The sequence below is a fragment of the Papaver somniferum genome, chromosome 4 (genome assembly GCF_003573695.1).
Source record: "Papaver somniferum cultivar HN1 chromosome 4, ASM357369v1, whole genome shotgun sequence".
Taxonomy (NCBI): Eukaryota; Viridiplantae; Streptophyta; class Magnoliopsida; order Ranunculales; family Papaveraceae; genus Papaver; species Papaver somniferum.
The window spans coordinates 35,211,389-35,230,424 of NC_039361.1; the positions used below are offsets into that span (position 1 = coordinate 35,211,389).

General features: G+C 36.4%; 1 protein-coding gene and 1 long non-coding RNA gene across 7 annotated transcripts; both read right to left on the reverse strand.

Moving 5' to 3' along the window:
* On the reverse strand, nt 1-1,287 carry LOC113273722 (peptidyl-prolyl cis-trans isomerase FKBP53-like). 2 transcript variants are annotated; one of them, XM_026523351.1, is made up of 5 exons: nt 1,134-1,287; nt 966-1,039; nt 641-887; nt 448-529; nt 1-341 (listed from the first exon to the last, which is right to left on the reverse strand). In XM_026523351.1, the coding sequence occupies exons 1-4, from the start codon at nt 1,144-1,146 to the stop codon at nt 465-467; spliced, it is 399 nt and encodes a 132-aa protein (XP_026379136.1). In that variant the 5' UTR covers nt 1,147-1,287; the 3' UTR covers nt 1-341; nt 448-464. The 2 variants fall into 2 exon arrangements, with proteins under 2 accessions (XP_026379136.1, XP_026379137.1); XM_026523352.1 differs by lacking the exon at nt 448-529 and having other exon boundaries at nt 1,134-1,274.
* Nucleotides 1,288-9,077: 7,790 nt separating this feature from the next.
* On the reverse strand, nt 9,078-13,690 carry LOC113275135. Of its 5 annotated transcripts, none has more exons than XR_003323435.1 (5): nt 12,880-13,690; nt 11,703-12,086; nt 10,449-10,607; nt 9,477-10,041; nt 9,078-9,364 (listed from the first exon to the last, which is right to left on the reverse strand). It is a non-coding gene; the product is annotated as an uncharacterized LOC113275135 (long non-coding RNA). The 5 variants fall into 5 exon arrangements; XR_003323436.1 differs by lacking the exons at nt 9,078-9,364; nt 9,477-10,041 and having other exon boundaries at nt 10,250-10,607; nt 12,880-12,969; nt 13,083-13,184; nt 13,329-13,688; XR_003323434.1 differs by lacking the exons at nt 9,078-9,364; nt 9,477-10,041 and having other exon boundaries at nt 10,250-10,607; nt 12,880-12,969; nt 13,083-13,687.
* Between the last annotated feature and the right edge of the window lie 5,346 nt (nt 13,691-19,036).

The window sequence follows — 19,036 nt, forward strand, 5'->3', positions numbered from 1 at the left end:
AACTGTCAAATAAACAAATTGTATACTACTTGATTCCGTAGAATGAAGCACAAACTTGTGTAAAGCTAAAACCAGAACTCTAAAACAGAAATTTAACAAACTTGACAGCCAAACAGACACAACTACAGCTTGATAACAGAGGAAACCAAACAAGGTAAAACACTGGCTCTAAATTAGAACTAAACATCAACAACCAACACATCCAATCATCTTCCAACATGATAAACTTCAAATCTATCTTTATTTAGAGATTGAGTCGCCATTTTATTCTTCGTTTCTTCATCGTGGCCATTTTAAGAAGGCACCAGTTCCTTCTTTTACTATTCTCTTTTCAACAACACCTGCAATAAAAACAAATAAAGACCGTTTAAGCTCAACATGATTATATAGATAAATTGATTTTGCAACTATGAGAAATATTATCATTTAGAAGTAAAAAGATTTTACTTTCACTCTTTTTTGCTCTATTGAAGTAAAAGGCACCAATTTAGCAGGCTTGCGACAGCGAAGAGCGCGATGAGAAATAGAACTTCACATAAACATATAATAAGCCCCAAATACCCATGCTTGATACTACACAGGACATGAGCTAAAGACTAGAGAAGAAAACAATAATTATGCACTGATAGCAGTGACTTACCTTGATCTCTGCCATTACCATTTTTATCATGGTAACCAGTAAGATGCACTTTACAACCAGTGCTCAATAGTTCAAAAACAATGTCATCTTCCCCCTCATCAAACTCCAAACCTAACGAAATTGATTCTATCAAACTATTTCTGACAAACTTGCATATAAGGATTGGGTTCTTACTCCCAACCTTAACCTGAACAGCACACCAATATGTACTCAATGCCCAGACATGACCCCAGCTAACTAAAGCTGCCTGCAATTACAAATATGTTCAAATATAAGACAACATACAAATACATACAACAAAAAAATGGTTTCTCAAGTAGAGTACCTGAGTAATATGAAGCTTTCCTAGCATCTTATCATGTCGGTATATGTACGGTTTACCGCATTCAAGTTCAATTCCTGTTTTTTCATAGCAAGGACATAGGCATCAGATCATTATCGTGGGAAAAAAAAACACAGTACTAAATCAAGAGAATAGGAGAAGAAAAGTTACCCCAGAAACCCATTTCTTAAAGAGACTATTTGTTGTTGAAGGGATGGGTCAGCTATGATGCTTACAAGGTTACTCTTTATCTAGTTAAATAAGGTCATTACCTATATTTCTTGTCAATTTTGGAGACCAAACTAATTCCAACCTCCATTCAACTCCCTCAACCTTACTGAATTCCCAAGAACATTCTGGAGAAGAGGGATGCACCACTAAAAGGTCAAATCTTCTTTGTTATCCTAAACCCTATTAACTTCCCTCCTTGTCCTATCAGCAACTAATCTCCAACTCCGGGGCACTACTATTAAAAAATTATTATCTACGTTTCTCAAAGAGCAACTTTTCCAAAAGGGATAATAAACCCCTTTCGGTGATATATACTTTTTGCATTTTAGTCTATTATTTTAGACTGTCAAAAGCCAACTATGGAACGTGTCAGAGGGAAATTGGGAAATTTGAATTTACTTATACACCACGTTTCATTAAGGGAAGGCATTTTAGATTAAAATAACTAGTAGCTTCTTATAAACAGAGAGAGATAGACTGATAAAGGATGTGGCTACGCACCATTTAAGACCACCTGAGGCCCACATGGAGAGCCAAGTCACTGACACGAACACCTGATCAGGATGAAGCAAAGCACCTCCAGTCCCTAGATGCCTCTGACAATCCAGAAGAAGAAAACATCTAAAATCAGATAAATGGTCATATCTTTGCATTACATTGATCAAATAGGTGTAGTAGTACAGTATGTATGAGGTAGGTAAAATAAAGTCACCCTGACAAAATTTATTTATGATTTAAGTTAAAAAAAGGTCTTTCAGCAAGCCTTTGACTTACCCATCTCAATTAGTTACAATCTTACTGGTCTTACTGCTTGAGTTGGTTCAAACACAAGACAACATACATATACATACAACAACAAAAAAGTTTCTCAAGTAGACTACCTGAGTAATATGAAGCTTTTATAGCATCTTATTATGTCGATATATGTACGGTTTACCACATTCAAGTTCGATTCCTGTTTTTCATAGCAAGGACATATGCATCAGATCATTTTCGTGGAAAAAAAAAACACAGTACTGAAGAAGAAGAAGAAGAAACTAGAACTTTGAAAATACTAGTTTATAGCATAGACCAGAGAATAGCAGAATAGAAGTTACCCCAGAAACCCATTATTTGTTGTGGAAGGGATGAGTCAGCTATATATGATGCTTACAAGGTTACTCTTTATCAATTTAAATAAGGTCATTACCTATATTTATTGGAGACTAAACCAATTCCAACCTCCATTCAACTCCCTCAACCTTACCGAATTGCCAAGAACATTCTGGAGAAGAGAAATGCACCACTAAAAGGTCAAATCTCCTTTGTTATCCTAAACCGTATTACTTCCCTCCTAGTTCTATCAGCAACTATTCTCCAACTCGAGGTCACTACTACTAAAAAAATCATATCCACATTTTTCAAATAACAATTTATCCAAAAGGAATAATAAACCCATTTTGGTGGTATATATACTCTTGCCATTCAGCCTATTCTTAGACTGTCAAAAGCCAATTATGGAACGGTTAGAGGAATATCGGGAAAAGTGACTACTTATAAAACACGATTCATTTAAAAGAACGCATTTTCGATTCAAATAACTAGTGGGTTCTTGTAGAGAGGGAGAGATAGATTAGTGAAGGATGTCACTACACACTGTTAAAGAATTACCTGGGAGGCCCAGATGGAGATCCAAGTCACTGACGTTAAAGCCTGATTAGGATGAAGCACAGGAACTCCACTCCAACTCCATATATGCCTTTGATACTCCAGAAGAAGAAAACATCTAAAATCAGATAAATGGTCATATCCTTGCATCACATTGATCAAATACGTGTAGTACTGTATATACGAGTTAAGTAAAATAAAGTCAGCCTGACAAAATTTATTTACTTGGTTAAAGAAGGTACCTAGTCAATTAGCTACAATCTTACTGCTTGTTCAACTTCAGCCTCTCTGTGTCTTCCAAATTGCCCAGTGGGCATGGGATGCAAATCAGTTATGGTACTGAAGCAAATGAAGTTGTGACATCAAACAGCAATATCGTTACAAGGTTGTCATCTGCATGTGAGCACTGTGGTTTGATGAAAGAGAGATATAAATGGTTCAAAAGCATAACTTAGATCGAGTTTAATAAGCAAAAAGTGCTCCATGCTCAAATGAATCTTTAGAGGATCCACATCCTGCCTCCATGTGGCTCACAAGTTCACTGACTATATCATATATCTCTTCCATTTGACAGTGATATTTGTCTTTAGCCACGAACCCATGTCTCTCATTTCTGACCTCTATCCAACTATAAGCAACATCTTTTTCTTAAAAACATCTAATGCTTTTATATGAAACCCATTTTTTGTCAAACCAGATATCATAGAATTATAACTAACAAGATTTGGGTTCGGCATTTTATCGAACACTTCACGAGCTTTACCAAAAAACCCCAATTTCGAACACGCGAAGAAAATTGTATTCCAGGAATGAGAATTCTTTACCGGGGCATCATCAAAAGCACTTTCGGAACATTTGACTGAATTACATTTTGCATACATATCTATGAGACGATTAGTAAGGAATACGTTGAGATTAAGAGCTGTTTTAATGAGATGTAAATGAAGGGTTCTCCCAAGTTTGATGTTTTTGGTTTTTATGCAGTCGTCGATTATTGATGTGTACTGAGAAAATGAAGAATCGATGGTTTTGATGGAGTTGGATATAGACATGATGCCGTTTTCCTCCCAGGTATCCTTAACAGCGGGGAGTTGATAAGAGAAAAGGGGAGTTATTTAGGAGGGAAAGAAAAAAACGGAAGTGCGGGTATAAATGTAAAAGGTGTTAATATCTCAGCAACGCTCAAACTTCTCTCATCAGCTCCACTTGGTCCAGCCCGCCGAACAAATTGATACTTGGAACCTGGGAAAATACAAAGGGTTAGCTTAAGTTTGTTTGTTTTTTTTTTTTTTTTTTTTTTGTACCTCAACCAACTCGTTTGAATCTACAACCACCAGGGTCGGCCCTGCCATATAAGCCACAGATTCTGCGCTTGAGGCCACGCGGAAAAAGAGGCCACAAAACTAAAATGTTCCCTTCCGATTTCAGTCTCTCATATGTTAGAATAAGGATGTTTTATAAAATTGATAGAATTTGTGGGGCAAAACTTAAAAAAGTGGATTTGCAAGGCGTCACTAATAAAAAAAGCTTACTTACGAGGGACCAAAAAATAAATGGTTTATAATGTTTTTTGCTTGATAGGAGGCCACCAAATTTTTTGGGCTTTAGGCCACTGGAAACACAGGACCGGACCTGCCAGCCACAGATTTTATTTCTTTAGTTTTGAATTTTTTAAACCATTGATCCAAATCATATAACTAATCATAACCATTAATAATGATGAGTAGGATCTTCACATCCTCTAAGAGAACCTCTAAAACTAGAGGATAGCTTTGAGGATGCCTACATAACTACCGGACACATCATCTTTACTTTCTCCCTTCACATTCTCATTGGAGATGTTTTTTTTGCTTAAATTCTTAAAAATCCTATGTGGCCTTATATTTAGGATATTTTGAATGTCTCATTGGAGATGCTCTTATTTCGAACTCTTTTCATTTCCACATATTTTCTCATGTGAGCAGAGAGTTTAATGATTTGGAAGATAAAGCCTGGGGCGGAGCCATATTGAGAGGTGTGTGCAATTGCATCCCCTCAAATGTGGGCACCTAAGCCTAATTTAAACTAATTTATCTCATCTTTAGTCATTTTAACCCTTTTGCTCCCCTAAAATATGTGTTGAATGGTAACTTGCACACCCATTTCTTGAATCCTGGCTGCGCCCCCCGATAAAGCTGCTAAGTTTAATAGGAGGTATGATGTAACAGGTGAATGGGGAAATATACCTCCCCATACCATCCTATAAACTTTGTATTCATTCTCATTCTTAACATTGTTATCTTTTCTAGCCAAAAAAATAAAAAAAATTTGAATCCGAGTCATCTGACTTATTACACATGAAATAATATGATGATAGAAACTTTTGAATTCAATCTTCCCACTGGATATAATTCAGGCAGTTCAAGATTTTTTTTAAAACCGGTAACCTAAATCCGGAATTGAACTATTCATTCATAACTCTGATACCTAAAATATCCACTCCACAAACCCCGTCAAATTTCAGACCCATCAGCCTGAGTAATACAATATACAAGATCATATCTAAGATTCTAGCAAACCGGCTAAAGCCAATCCTAAACAAAATAATTTTCCCAAATCAATCAGTCTTTTTTCCAGGGAGACAGATCACGGACAACATTATCATCGCTCATGAGATTATTCATTCAATGAAAAAATCAAAAGCCACAAAAGGATATTTCACCTTAAAGTTAGATCTGTCTAAAGCTTTCGACAGAGTGGAGTGGAACTTCATCAAATCAGATCTATCAACACTAGGTTTTGCTGATACGTGGGTAAAGCTTATAATGCAATGCATTTCAACCACCTCCTTTTCTATCCTCCTAAATGGTTCCCCGGGTCCGAAATTCACCACTTCCAGAGGTCTAAGACAGGGTGACCCACTTTCTCCATACTTATTTTTAATATGCATGCAGATTCTTTCTAGACTCCTAGAAAAAGATGTTTCTGAAAAGAAAATTTCGGGCCTTAAAATTAATAAAGTTGCCCCGAACATCTCTCATATTTTTCGCAGATGACTGCTTTTTATTCACAAAAGCTAATCTAGGTGAGGCCAAATTTTTATTAGACATATTATCAAGATTTGGGGAGATAACGGGACAAATAGTCAACCTATAGAAATCTGGTATCTACTTCAGCCCTAGAATTCATCCGAAACATGGGAAAATCATTGCGAGAATTCTAAAAGTTCCTCTAACGACAAAAAATGATAGATATCTAGGAACTCCTCTCTTCTTTGGTAAAAATAGAAAAGAAGATTTTAAACCTCTATTACAAAGATACTATGCCACTCTTCAAGGCTGGAAATCTAAATTGCTCTCTCAAGCTGGCAGAACAGTTCTAATAAAATCCATTCTTCAAGGTTATCCAACTTACCAAGTGCAAGTGCTAGCTATTCCTAAGGAAACGTTAGATCAGATGGACAAAATCCAAAGAGATTTCTGGTGGAAAAAAGACAAGCCCAAAAGCAAAGGAGGATATATTAGGGCTTGGGCCAGCATCTGCAAGCCTATATCCCAAGGAGGTCTTGGAATCAAGAATCCGCACCAGTTAAACATAGATCTCCTTACTAAACTAGCTAGCCGTCTCATATCAGAGCAAGATCAACTTTGGGCTCAACTTCTCAAAGCTAAATACTTCCCAAACTCTCATCCTCTGGAATTCTCTAGATCTTCCAAATTATCTTGGATTTGGACTAGTATAAAAAAAGGTTTGGATCTCATTAAAGGCAATTTTATCTGGTAAGTAAAAAATGGAGCTTCTACAAAAATTTGGGAAGACAAATGGATTCCTAGCACAGAGATCATTCAGAAGCTCATTAATATTCAAGAGTCGGATCAACAAAGGGTAAATGAGTTGATCACTCCCGAGGATACATGTGATCAAGAAAAACTTGATACTTATTTTGATCCAGAAATAAAAGCGAGAATCCTAGCTATTACTCCAAAAACACAAGAACAAGACAAAGTCAGATGACAACATCATCCTTCAGGAACCTTTTCGGAAATGTTTATAACTTTCTCATAAACCAAGATCAAGAGAGTAATTCATTAACCTCCTTTCCCTGGAAAAAAATATGGAAAATCCAAGTAATCCCAAGAATAAAGTTATTCATCTAGAAATTAGCTCAAAAAGCATTTCCAACTAACTCAAGACTTGGGGCACATAATTCAGACAAAAACACAGAGTGTCCAATGTGTAATTCCCAAGATCAAGAATCAGAACAACATCTTTTTCGCTTTTGCCCCTTTGCAAGAGCAATTTGGTTTGGTCTTTCTCTAGAAGTAGTGAACGCTACAATTACTTCGGACACCATAGAAAGTTGGGTAAAAGAGTGGACCACAGTCCAAGATTTCAATCAACTATCGGATAAAATAGCTACTATATCCTGGTTCATTTGGAAACACAGATGCTCGGTGATTTTTGAGAAAATAAACCCGAACCCGATTCACCTTATGGAGCAAATAAAGAAATTTCTAAACCAGAATACTCAGGCAAGGGTCCAAAACTTAATGAAGATGGAAAGAAGAAATAACCCCAAAGAGAAATGGTCTGACATATCTTCGGATTGGATAATATTTATTGATGCAGCTTTCAAAAAAAAGGATTCGACCATGGGATATGCTTTTTTACTTTACTCAGTGGACAACGAAATATTTATGTATATTGAAGCTGGTTCGGAGTGCGCCTCCTCAGCCTTTCATGCAGAATCAAAAGATTTACTAAAGGCATCTTCATAGTTAAGTAAATATATATTATCCATTGTCTCAATAGTAACGGACTGCAAAACTTTGGTGGAGACGATCAACAAGTCTCGCAAAGACTCTCCTTGGACTGCGGATAACACCATACAAGAAGTGATCTCAATTTTGAAGAAACTTCCGCAAGCCCAGGTAAAGTATATAAACAGGAAATATAACTCTGCAGTGGACCAAATAGCAAAAGAAGCTCGAGTAAAGCATCTTCGGCACAGGTTCTCTCACATTCAGCACATGGTTCTAAAATCTAGTGTTATTTCCAATGTTTTTGATAAAAATGAGACTTTAAACGTGTTGTACTATATTTCTTGATTAATATAATTCTTCTTTACATCAAAAAAAAATCTTCCCACTGGATAACTTCTAGCAGGACCGGTCTTGGTGGGGAAGAAGGGAAAGCCCCACTTTGGGGCAACAGGCCTAGAGGGGCAACAAAATATGAGTTTTTCTTTTCTTTGTTGGTCATATTTAGTTGGGACGAAGATGAAGATCGGAGAAGTAATTTTCTCATCAGTTGAAAATCGACTTTTAATGGTTGCTAGGATTTCTGTTTGAAATAGTTTTTAGTCCTATCTATCTCTCACAATTAGAAAATCGACTTAAGTTGGCGTTGCTAGGATGTCTATTCTGAAATAGTTTAATGTTGTGTTTATTCTAGTTTTAGAATGCGACGTAGATTCTACTACAATTTCATTGCGTTTAAGGATTTCGTTTGGAAATCTACTCCATTTTATTTTCGGGGATTTTGGTCAGAAATATCCAACTACAAGATTTAATGTACATGTACTTCCTGCCCTAGAAAAACACAAAATACCATATACGACATGTTCTTTATGAATTAAGACTATGCATTTGGCATTCTTTCTTCGCCTTCCCATCTATGTACATATCGGGACACTATACATGTACTTGTTTCCCTTCTTGAATACAATATTCATAGACGATATGTAATCGACGATTAAATGTTGATAATTAGTATGATGCCTTTTCAGTATGGATATGAAATTCAAGAAGCTTATAAACAACCTTATGCAGGGTTTTTTAAGATAAGGGGCAACTTTCTTTGGATCTGCTTTGGGACAAAAAAAAATCAGGAACGACCATGCTTCTAGTCAGATATATGAGTCAAATAAGACCTCAAGTCAGATTCAGATTCCGAATGATCTAAACAAACAAGGTGTTACTCAGGTAACATTGCTAACTTTACTTTTCTAAAAGGGCTTCAAAAACATTGCATGGGAACTTCAAAATAGATTATAGTAACTATCTTCGTCATATAGACACCGAACAATTGGAAATCTACCCATTCAGTTCAATTTGAACAAAAATCATTCATTTGAAACAAAAACAATGTTCTTCAGAAGAATAAAATGGGCTCAAAGGTTATTGAATAATGATACAATTAAAGTCAAAATTAGTAATAGAAAGAAATACTATTCGTCCATTACATATATAGGCCATGGAAATAAAGTATGCAAATAGAAGGATTAAATTTTAGGAGAACAAACTAATCAACAATTAAAAAGAAAACAGGTTTCTGCAACCTTCTTTTGATCTAACTTCCCAAAAAGCGATCTGACGTTATATCTTTAGTGCCAAGATCAATCTACTTCCTTTGTCCGAAGTCGAATACGGGCACATAGAAATGGATTCAAGCATTATCATTCGGTGATAGCAACTACTTCGATTTCAAAAACCAGCCATGCGTCTGGTGGTACACCATATCGGACTGACCCTGTAGAGGCATATCTGAAATACACGGCATACTGATTATATAGCAGAAAAAAAGGTGTATCCTAATCATTTTTGAGAAGAAATGATACATAAAAGGTAAAGTTAGTGTAAAATTGATGTGCATTACCCCAAAGATGGTGGAACTGTTAGTCTTCTTTTATCACCAATGCGCATACTTGAAATATGCAAACAAGGTTGGGCATGAAACGGCTTTCATGTTACACTAGATTTTGTGCCCGTGCTACGCACTAGGCAGACTCGAAACCATCCTACGCACCGTGCTTAGGATTTTTTTGATTTGATGTTGCTCGGGTTCGCCTCGCCCCGATGCATGTTTAGGACATTTGATTTGGTATGGCTTGACTCAGCTTCGCCCCGTCTCGATGCATGCTTGGCTCAACTTCTCCCCGTCTCGATGCATGCTTGGCTTAGCGGACCCGAAAACCATCCATCATCATCTTTTTTTTTACCCTTTTAACCGATGTGGCACATAGCCTCCCCCATCGATCATTTTCATTTGGTGCCGTGGGGTGTCGTGCCACCTTGATACTTAGGATTTTTTATTTGGTGTGGTTCGGCTTCACCTCGCCCGTTCCAATACATGCTTGCTCGATTTCGCCTCGCCCCGTCCCGATCCATGCTTAGGAATTTTAATTTGGTGTGGCTCGAATTCGCCTCACACACGCATTGATCTAAGCATAAGTTATGTCAATCATTTATTGAGAACTTATTCTCGGGGAAATCCACAATTAGGTTTTTCATACTAAAATGTTACTCCTAGAATATTTGACCAAAATATAGGGGAAATTTGTAGTATCAGCATCAAATCCAACTTTACTATATTTTAAAAAAAAAATTGTTTGGAAACTTTGAATTGAACATTTCAAAATTCAATTTAGATTTCACATGTCCAATTAATTTAAAAGGATGTTGAGCATGAGGATCCAAATAGACTGTCATAGTGCTACAATTACACATTTTTACACATTTTTTGAGCATGAGGATCCAAGGCTTAAAAACAACTGATCCTTTTTAAAAAATACTATTATAAAACTCAAAAAATTAGACTACGTAGCTCTTGGAAATGCTGGTCTCATACCTTTTTAGAGTGTCAAGTTTTGCTAGCCGGACGCGTTACTGCAGATCCGCAACTCATTCCTAATATTCTGTTTATTCTTCCTTCATTAGCTTCGATGGATGTCATATCTTCTATCCTAACTTGATGCCAAATCCTTGCAAATGTTTCTATAAGACATCACTGGAAAATCCAACCATATAAAATGATTAGCATTGGCACTGTCATCAAATACAATTCAAATGCATACATGAAATGGTCCAAACCAATTTAAAATTGTGTATTCTTAGAACTTCATTAGATATAATGGACGTCGGGAGAGTTATGACCATAGTGGCAATTACCTACATATCAGCTGAAAGACACCAAATAGACTATATGAAAAACCTTGTACGATGGGGAAGACGGCAATTAAGTGGTTATAACTTGTAAGGTTACCGTGTTTATTATGTTCATTATGGTTGCGAAGATAAATACTTGTCTACAGATATTGTGTTAAACTTGTAACATCTGGATGCGCTAGCTAGGCTGCTAGCCCTTCCATTGTTACAGGATGTCGGTACATATAGGTTGGTAAAGCACACTCGACTGCCCCGCAAGAGCCATGTTTCATGCATATGCTTTCATGATAGGTAGGGGGTTCCCAGTTGACCCGGCCTAGTTGAACCTACCTATCTCACACTCATGGCAACACGAATTAACATTCTAGTATTAGATCAGAAGAAATAATCTAACATAAATTGCAGTCCAGTGCTTAAAAAATAACTGGTATTCAAGACCCTTTATGAGATTGTTAGCAGGTTGCATCCCGTAAACAATAAAAAATAATTGGTATTCTAGCCCAACTAAATTAGCAGATTGTGTATGGCGGCTCGTCAGTGAGTATCAAGAGAACAACTGCAACAAAGACTACAACTTTATTTCATGAAGATATAACTAAAGTAAGTTCTGAAATCCAAATCCTACACACTATTGTTCAGTGCACCCGAATCAACTAAAGAGTGTCCACCTTTATCTCGTGAAATCGCAACCATGCATACTCAATGGCACCATATCATTACCATACATCTATTGAGTGCTAGAATACCTATTTATTTTTTCTAGACATATTTATTAAATAAAGGGGCTTTTTTATCTATATAATACCTATTACACCACCCATTTCACAAATTAGGCTGAGCATAAATATAGGAATGCCATTCAGTTTATAAACCTAGGTTAAACAAACTTAAAAATATGTATTTGTCTACATAGCTTTTCAGAAAAATGACTACTTACTGCGGAAGGAGGAGAGGTACCATCTTCGGAAGATTTGAGAGCACAGTATTTCCATTTTCATCTTCAACGATCAAAACGTCTTCAGGATTGGCCAAACAACAGATCAAAGGCAGGGCTGTATAGAGTTGACGTCGTTGTACCATTGAGATCCAAATCATCAACCATGTCGTCGCCAGAATGCATTGGCATTTGTAGAATCGGGATAATTTGAGTTATTTTTACATAAGTCTACAGCATAGGAGACAAAATAAACAATAATAGATTAATAGTTAAGTCACAAATTGTAGCTAAGAGACGATGTAATAGGGTATTCAACCACTTATCCCTTAGAAACCACAGCTACAACACAATCTTCCCTGACTTTAGCTCAATCCAGCTCTCTCTCTAAAACATAAAACAAATATTCATAAGTTTGTAGGTCTTACAAATTGCGGATGTGCTTGGCATAACTCTATAAAGACCATGGATAGGAATGAAAAAACTAAATTTCTGAACTAATGATTTGTTTCCTAATGCAAAATCCAGAGCATAACTCAGACCTTTGGATAATACGATTATGCAAAATGGTGTTAACCAACACCTTCTTGTAAGTTGTTTAATTATCTACTTTTAAAAGAAAATATACCAAAATTAGTATTCAAATATACATAACGGCATAGCTGAACTTAATAATGCAAAATCCAAAGCATAACTCAGACCTTTGGATAATATGTAATACGATTATGCAAAATGGTGTTAACCAACACATCTTCTTGTAAGTTGTTTAACTATCTACTTTTAAAAGTAAATATACCAAAATTAGTATTCAAATATACATAACGGCATAGCTGAACTTAAAAAATATATCACCTGGTGGAGAGAAAAACAGTTTCAAACCTGCACATGGAAAATCTACTGTTTGAACTAATCATAATCTAACTTGTATTTCCATCATTTTCTTTCTTGATAAATATTCAAAGCACAACGACATATCACCATATCAGACACATCTACAATTACCTTTTAACAAAAATAAAATGACCAATTAACAAAGCAATTGAATGAGATACTATGAATCTGCTGAAGCTTTCACTTGGCCATTTTTCACACTATCTAGTTTCACTTAATGCAAAAAATAGGAAACCTTATGATATTATAACAATAACACTCTGACAGGAAATTCAATAATATCACGAACCTAATAAAGTTTCAATTCTTCAACAAAATCCGTTCTTCAACTATCCAAAACACAATAATTTCATAAAAATCAAAACCCCAAACTTCAAACCTGTTATAACATAAGAACCCTATTAAGCCAAATTAGCATATGAAGAACAGGAAAATCATTAACTTTTCTCAAAAGTAAACTGAAAATAAAACGAAACTACTGATTTATCTTACCAATCAAATCATTCTCTCTTTCTCTCTGACTACTCATAGGCATACACAGATCCAAATTCTTGAATAATCTACTTCATTACTTCAAGAAAAGTTTGTGAAACCCTACAGATCCAAATTCTTGAATAATGATTTTAGGTTATACTGAGTTTTCAATGAAAAAGATGGAACTTCGGTGATTCACAGTCATTAAATTGAACCAAATTGGTCCTAAGCTTTAAACCCTAAAAACCAAACCTTAAACCCTACCTGCAACCTTCACCACCGCTATTAATGGAACCTTCAAACCTGGTTAGGGATCTGACTGAAGTCATATAGATGAAAGAATAAACATTGTTATAATTCACAATATCAAACCGTAAAAAGAAGAACCTAAAATCAACAAAGGAGAATATGCTTCCCTCCAATTATAACCAACAATATGATGCCGTAAAAAAAGAAGAACCGTAACTGATATTCCCTGTACAATGAAACTGAAGAAGAAACCCTAGCCGAAAACTAATATTGAAGAAGAGAGAAGGAGAACGGAAAGAGGACTTTTGGGGGTTTTTTCCTCTCGATTTTTTTTGGTTTTTATTTCCGTGATAAATAAACAAATTTCTTTATTTTGCGAAAAAAAAACCTTGTTTTTCTCTACTCTAAAGAAAAGTGAAAAGAGAAGCAATTCTGTGAGTGGGGGAGGGTCAACAGTTCAACTTGGAGCTTTATGAACCCTAGTTAGCAATTCGGGATTCGGCAAACGTACGGAACGGCAAACGTACGAGTATTATACGGTTTTGTAAAATCCAGATTCGGTCCAAAATTCGGTCAACGGGACGTGATTCGTCATTAATTCGGAACGGTATACGTACGTGTATAATTCGATTTATAAATGTGAGTTCGGCTCTGAAAATTCGGTATCTATATATAACAAATAATTTGTATTTATAAGGTCATAGACCAATTTTTATGCATATGTGTGAGTTATTTAAGGAAAAAATAAACTCAATATGATGATATTGATAATATATACAACATTAGTTATCCAAAAGGACGTCGTATGGTGGTTTAGATGCTTGGTTAGTGAGTTTGAGATCTCTCTCACCTTCACCTTCAAATCTCTTCAGTCGTTTTTGTTTCATAAAAATTACAACACGTCTAATATTCGGTCGTGTATGTTCGGGAGGCAGTAAAGCCCAAAAAGTGGAGTCTTTGAAAAGTAAAAGCTAAAGAATTTATGACGAATTAAACGGACGTATCATTCGGGATACGTAAAATTCGTGAACGATTCGCGAATAATCCGGGAATGCCACATAATACGCGACTTGGGTTCGGAGTTGCAAACGTACGCGAATAAGACGGTAAAATTCGTGATACGGAAAAATTCGCGAATCATTCGCGAATCATTCGCGAACTTACTAACTAGGTTATGAACTTAGGATTTTAAAGGAGTTGGATGTTTTATAGTTGCATATACGAGTCTTATGTTATATTATAATTTAGATGAAATGTTTGTAATCCATCAGTGCATATACCAATAACCCCGAGCTCCCATCCTTTCATGACTTCATTTTTTCCTGTAATAAGTTAAATTTGAAACAGTTTAATCAATCACAATGTATACATTCGAGTATGTCAATATGGCGCAGTAATTACCTAAACGGAAAGTCAAAGGGTCGCTGCCAACAGTCGATATATATTGAGAGCCACTGCTCCTTAGTTTCTCGTTGTAATGAGCAGTTACCTGATGATATTCAAAAGTTACTTCAGTGATATGAATCGTTTATTGTATTTACCTTCCTTTGTGCATTATATATCTCAGCAACTCATGATAATATTCGAGTACGTATACATGGAAAGAGGTTAGAAAAGTACCGAAGATCCGGGAATAGCTACTTTGGCACTGGTATTGTTTCCCATTGCTAAAAATTCAACTACCAGGCCGGTACCACAAGGCTTGCTGTGTTCATCATAAGAAAAAATTGTAGAAACATCAATCTACCGAAAACTGAAACTAAGAGATGAGCCAAAAAACACTCAATTCGAATATCATAAAATGTGTCTAGACAATATGCATAAAAGTTAGCTAATACCATTAAACACGGAATGAAAGTTCATAGCAGGCAAAACACACTTGACAGAAAAGAACTGTTAGGTTCTTCCCAAGATCTTCCGACCAATATCATTCAACAATCATAAATCTGTATATGCTTCTTCAGTCTATAAAATAAAATTGTAAAGAGTACACAAATATTTTCTTACTCATCGATGTGGCCATTTCCAAGATAGGAACCAGCAAGATGTACACTTGCAGTGCCAGTAACTTCAAAAACGACATCCTCCCTAAAATCAATATCGACTGAACACGATTCCTTCTTAAACTGCCTAAACGAGCACATGAAAATTGGAGTGTTATTCCCTATTTTACACTGAACTATAGTCCTTGACGTATGTTCTTCCTTAGTTACACCCAAAGCGGCCTGCAACATCAAAATAAAAATCAAGTTTTATATAACTAATTTAAGATTAAACATGGGTATGCAAGGACTTTAGCAAAAACTCAATATATTTACCAAAATCATAATTTTTTGTATACCAACCTTAGAAATGTGAAGCTTTCCTAGATCCTTATCAAAAAAGTGGGTATAAGGTTTTCCTAGTTGCAACTGAATTCATAAGAAGTAGTAGCAAAAATCATTAGACGGAGAAGATTAGAAAATCGAACCCGTGTGCAAGTTCTTACCGACAATAAACATAAGTGTTGGAAGTTAAACCAAGATATGGTGATTTGGTTCGTGGATCAACATCATCCGAATGGATCAACTGTTGCGGTTGACACAGTCAAGTTGGATCAACAGGAACTGTTGACACGCTGTGCGATATTTGGAAGTTCGACTTAACTAGAAGAGCAAGTTGTGTCGGTTGCCTGTTTTAGAGTTTTACTATGTTTAGAATTTCTTTGTATTTCTAGAAGTGTGCTTTATTTAGAGTTTAATTTTATTAGGTAAGTACTTTGAGTGATCATCAAGTTTGTGAGACTATAAGTAGCCATGGGTTAATGTACACCAAACTGATTATCAATGTAATCGTTTTATTTGCTTCCGCGTGTGCTCTCATCTCTCTTGCTCGATCCTACATTTGGTATCTGAGCAAGGTGAGAGGAAGAGAGAGGAGAATGAGAAAGAGTCGGAGAAGATAAGAAGTTTTTCGTTTGTGTTAGAGAATTTTTCAAAGAAAAGATTGGGCAAAGTTTTTTTGAAGGAGCTGTTTTAGGGATTGAGAGTTCGAAAGAAGTTCAAGGTGTGCAAGACGTGCTGCTGTGTTGGTGTGTCTTCATCAAGGTTCGAGAGTTATAAAAAAAGAGAAAGATGAAGAAGCGATGCTGGCTGCCGTTGTCAGTTTGTTTGAGAGTCTGATTTGCTCTAGTTTCTGGTCATGGGTTTGAAGAAGGTTTAAAAGTTGGGAGTGTTGCTGAAGATACTAGGGTTTAAGGTATTGTTTTTCATCACCTTAGTAGTACACGTGCGTAACTAGGTTTCTTTGGAAACCAATATTGCGAACAGTAGGTCATTGTTGGTTGATGGAAACAGCGTTCTGAGAGATCTGGATTTGCGAGGAAAGTGAATAAAGAAAATTGGTTGCGGTTGATTACATAGAAGAGCTTGGTGATGCTGATTCTCACGGGACAACAGGGAATGGAGTTAGAACTCGGCAGTGAATGGATGATGAAGGTTTTTTGCTGTAATCGGCCATGGAGTTGGTGCTCATGAGATGATATGTAGAAGTTTGAGTAACAAAACAGGGAGTTATTGCTGTGATTTGATCTTATGGTCGTTGGTTATTAAACCATGGTTGATCACGATGTTGATTATAGTGAAAGAGTTGGAGCTGGTGATGAAACACGATGGAAGTCAACAAGGATGGTGACCGTAGTTGGTGATCAGGAAGGATCAATGGCTCCAGTAGTTGATTTTATGGCTGGGAAAGAAAATTGTTGTTGTGATCAATGGTGGAGTTACGTAATGATGAATCCAGGGAGCGACGATAAAGTTGAGTTATGGATGATCGGTTCTGTGAATGTTTAAGACGGAGAAGAACTCGAGATTCTGTGGTGTGACGATGGCAGGGTTAGGAAAGGTGCTATGAGTTTTGGTAGCCGGTGCTAAAAAAAAAAGGTGTTATTGGAAGATTGTAACAGTCACAGAGGTTACAAAGGCTAACAGTTGCAGGAGAACAGTTACAGAAGAAAGTGTCACAGTCAGTGGCAGTAAGTGTTTACGAAAAAGGTTTGTAACAGTGAAAAGTGTGACAGTTTCTGTCAGAGACGTTGCAGAAAGAAGATTTGATGTTGATTGAGGTAAGAAGCTTTGGGTAAGTGGTTGTTTAAAGACTTAAGTCATTAATTCGAAATCAATGAGGATGGAGGATCAACTGGTATTGCAGTCAAGAAGGATTGGTACAGTTTGATGTAGGATCAAAGGCATTTCAGTAAAAAAGGACTGGTACGGTTTGATTAAGTTGACTAGAATTCAGAAACTTAGAATGACAAGGTAAGTTGGGTGGTTATGTTTGAGCTTAAGGGAGGATGGTATCACATTAAGCTCAAACATGGTGATTGAAGAGTTTGTGGCAGAAACTTGGAAGTTTTACAAAGTGTGGCAGAAGCGTAACAAGAGAAAGATTGTGAGAGAATCTTGTGAAAGAAGTGTGAAAGTTTCGACTCTAACAAGCGTGACTGGAAGAAAAAAATAAAGAAGACAAGAGAAGAAGAAATACAACAGTAAGGTTGTGAAGTAAGAGAAGTAATGTGTGAGAAGACAACAAAAGGAGGTTAATACCTATGAGTTGTTGTGTTTGAGACGTCACAAGGTTGTGAGCGTAAAACAAGATTGTAGGCGAGTAAAGTCTACAAGTTGAGTGAAGCAATACCAGTGGGTATTTGGCTAGAGAAGTGAAGAAATTTCAGGGGTGGAATTTGAAGTGTTGAGCGGAAATCCTGCGAGTGAAGTGGGTAAACAAGTGTTGAGTTTGAGCTACAATGCTCAGTGAAGAAAATTTAAGGTGAGCTGTAATGCTCGGTGATGAGTTATTGGTTTTGTGTTTGGTTAGCAAGTTAAATAGAGCACAAAGAGGTGTTTCTAGCTTGTTAAAAATGGTGTTCCGCTGCGATGAAGAAGAAAGTGAAAGAAACTTGTGCTGGTTGAGATGGTATGAAGATTGCTATTAAGCAAAATTAGAAGATTGCTTCATTTAGTTGGTTTGCTGTTTGAGTTTCGTTTTTTAGTTAGTTTGATGTTTGTGCTTTGTTTTTTATTTGAGTTTGAGTTTGATTGACGGAATTCCGGTGTGATCATGAAGTTGGGATGAGCTATAATCGAGTATCAATGAGTAAGGGTTTATTGGTGGTTTCTTTGAAGAAGAATGAGAAAAGACAAGAACGTGTTAACGTTTATCAATGGAGAAGAGGAATAGTAAATGATAAAAGACAAGGACGTACTAACGTCGATCAATGGAAGAAGATGAGGAGTAGAAGAGGGTTACGGAATTCTCGTCGAATGATATCTTGGTTTAAGGGAGGGTGTTGGAAGTTAAACCAAGATATGGTGATTTGGTTCGTGGATCAACATCATCCGAATGGATCAACTGCTGCAGTTGACGCAGTCAAGTTGGAACAACAGGAACTGTTGACACGCTGTGCGATATTTGGAAGTTCGAGTTAACTAGAAGAGCAAGTTGTGTCGGTTGCCTGTTTTAGAGTTTTACTATGTTTAGAATTTCTTTGTGTTTCTAGAAGTGTACTTTATTTAGAGTTTGATTTTATTAGGTAAGTACTTTGAGTGATCATCAAGTTTGTGAGACTATAAGTAGGTTGTTAAGCCATGGGTTAATGTACACCAAACTGATTATCAGTGTAATCGTTTTATTTTCTTCCGCGTGTGCTCTCCTCTCTCTTGCTCGATCCTACAATAAGAAACAGC

Excerpts from the sequence above, each read along its gene's own strand:
- LOC113273722 (XM_026523351.1), bottom strand. Across the intron at positions 888-965 it reads GAAAGCTTCATATTACTCAG|GCAGCTTTAGTTAGCTGGGG; the intron begins GTACTCTACTTG and ends TTGTAATTGCAG. Across the intron at positions 530-640 it reads TGGTAATGGCAGAGATCAAG|TTCTATTTCTCATCGCGCTC; the intron begins GTAAGTCACTGC and ends GTTTATGTGAAG.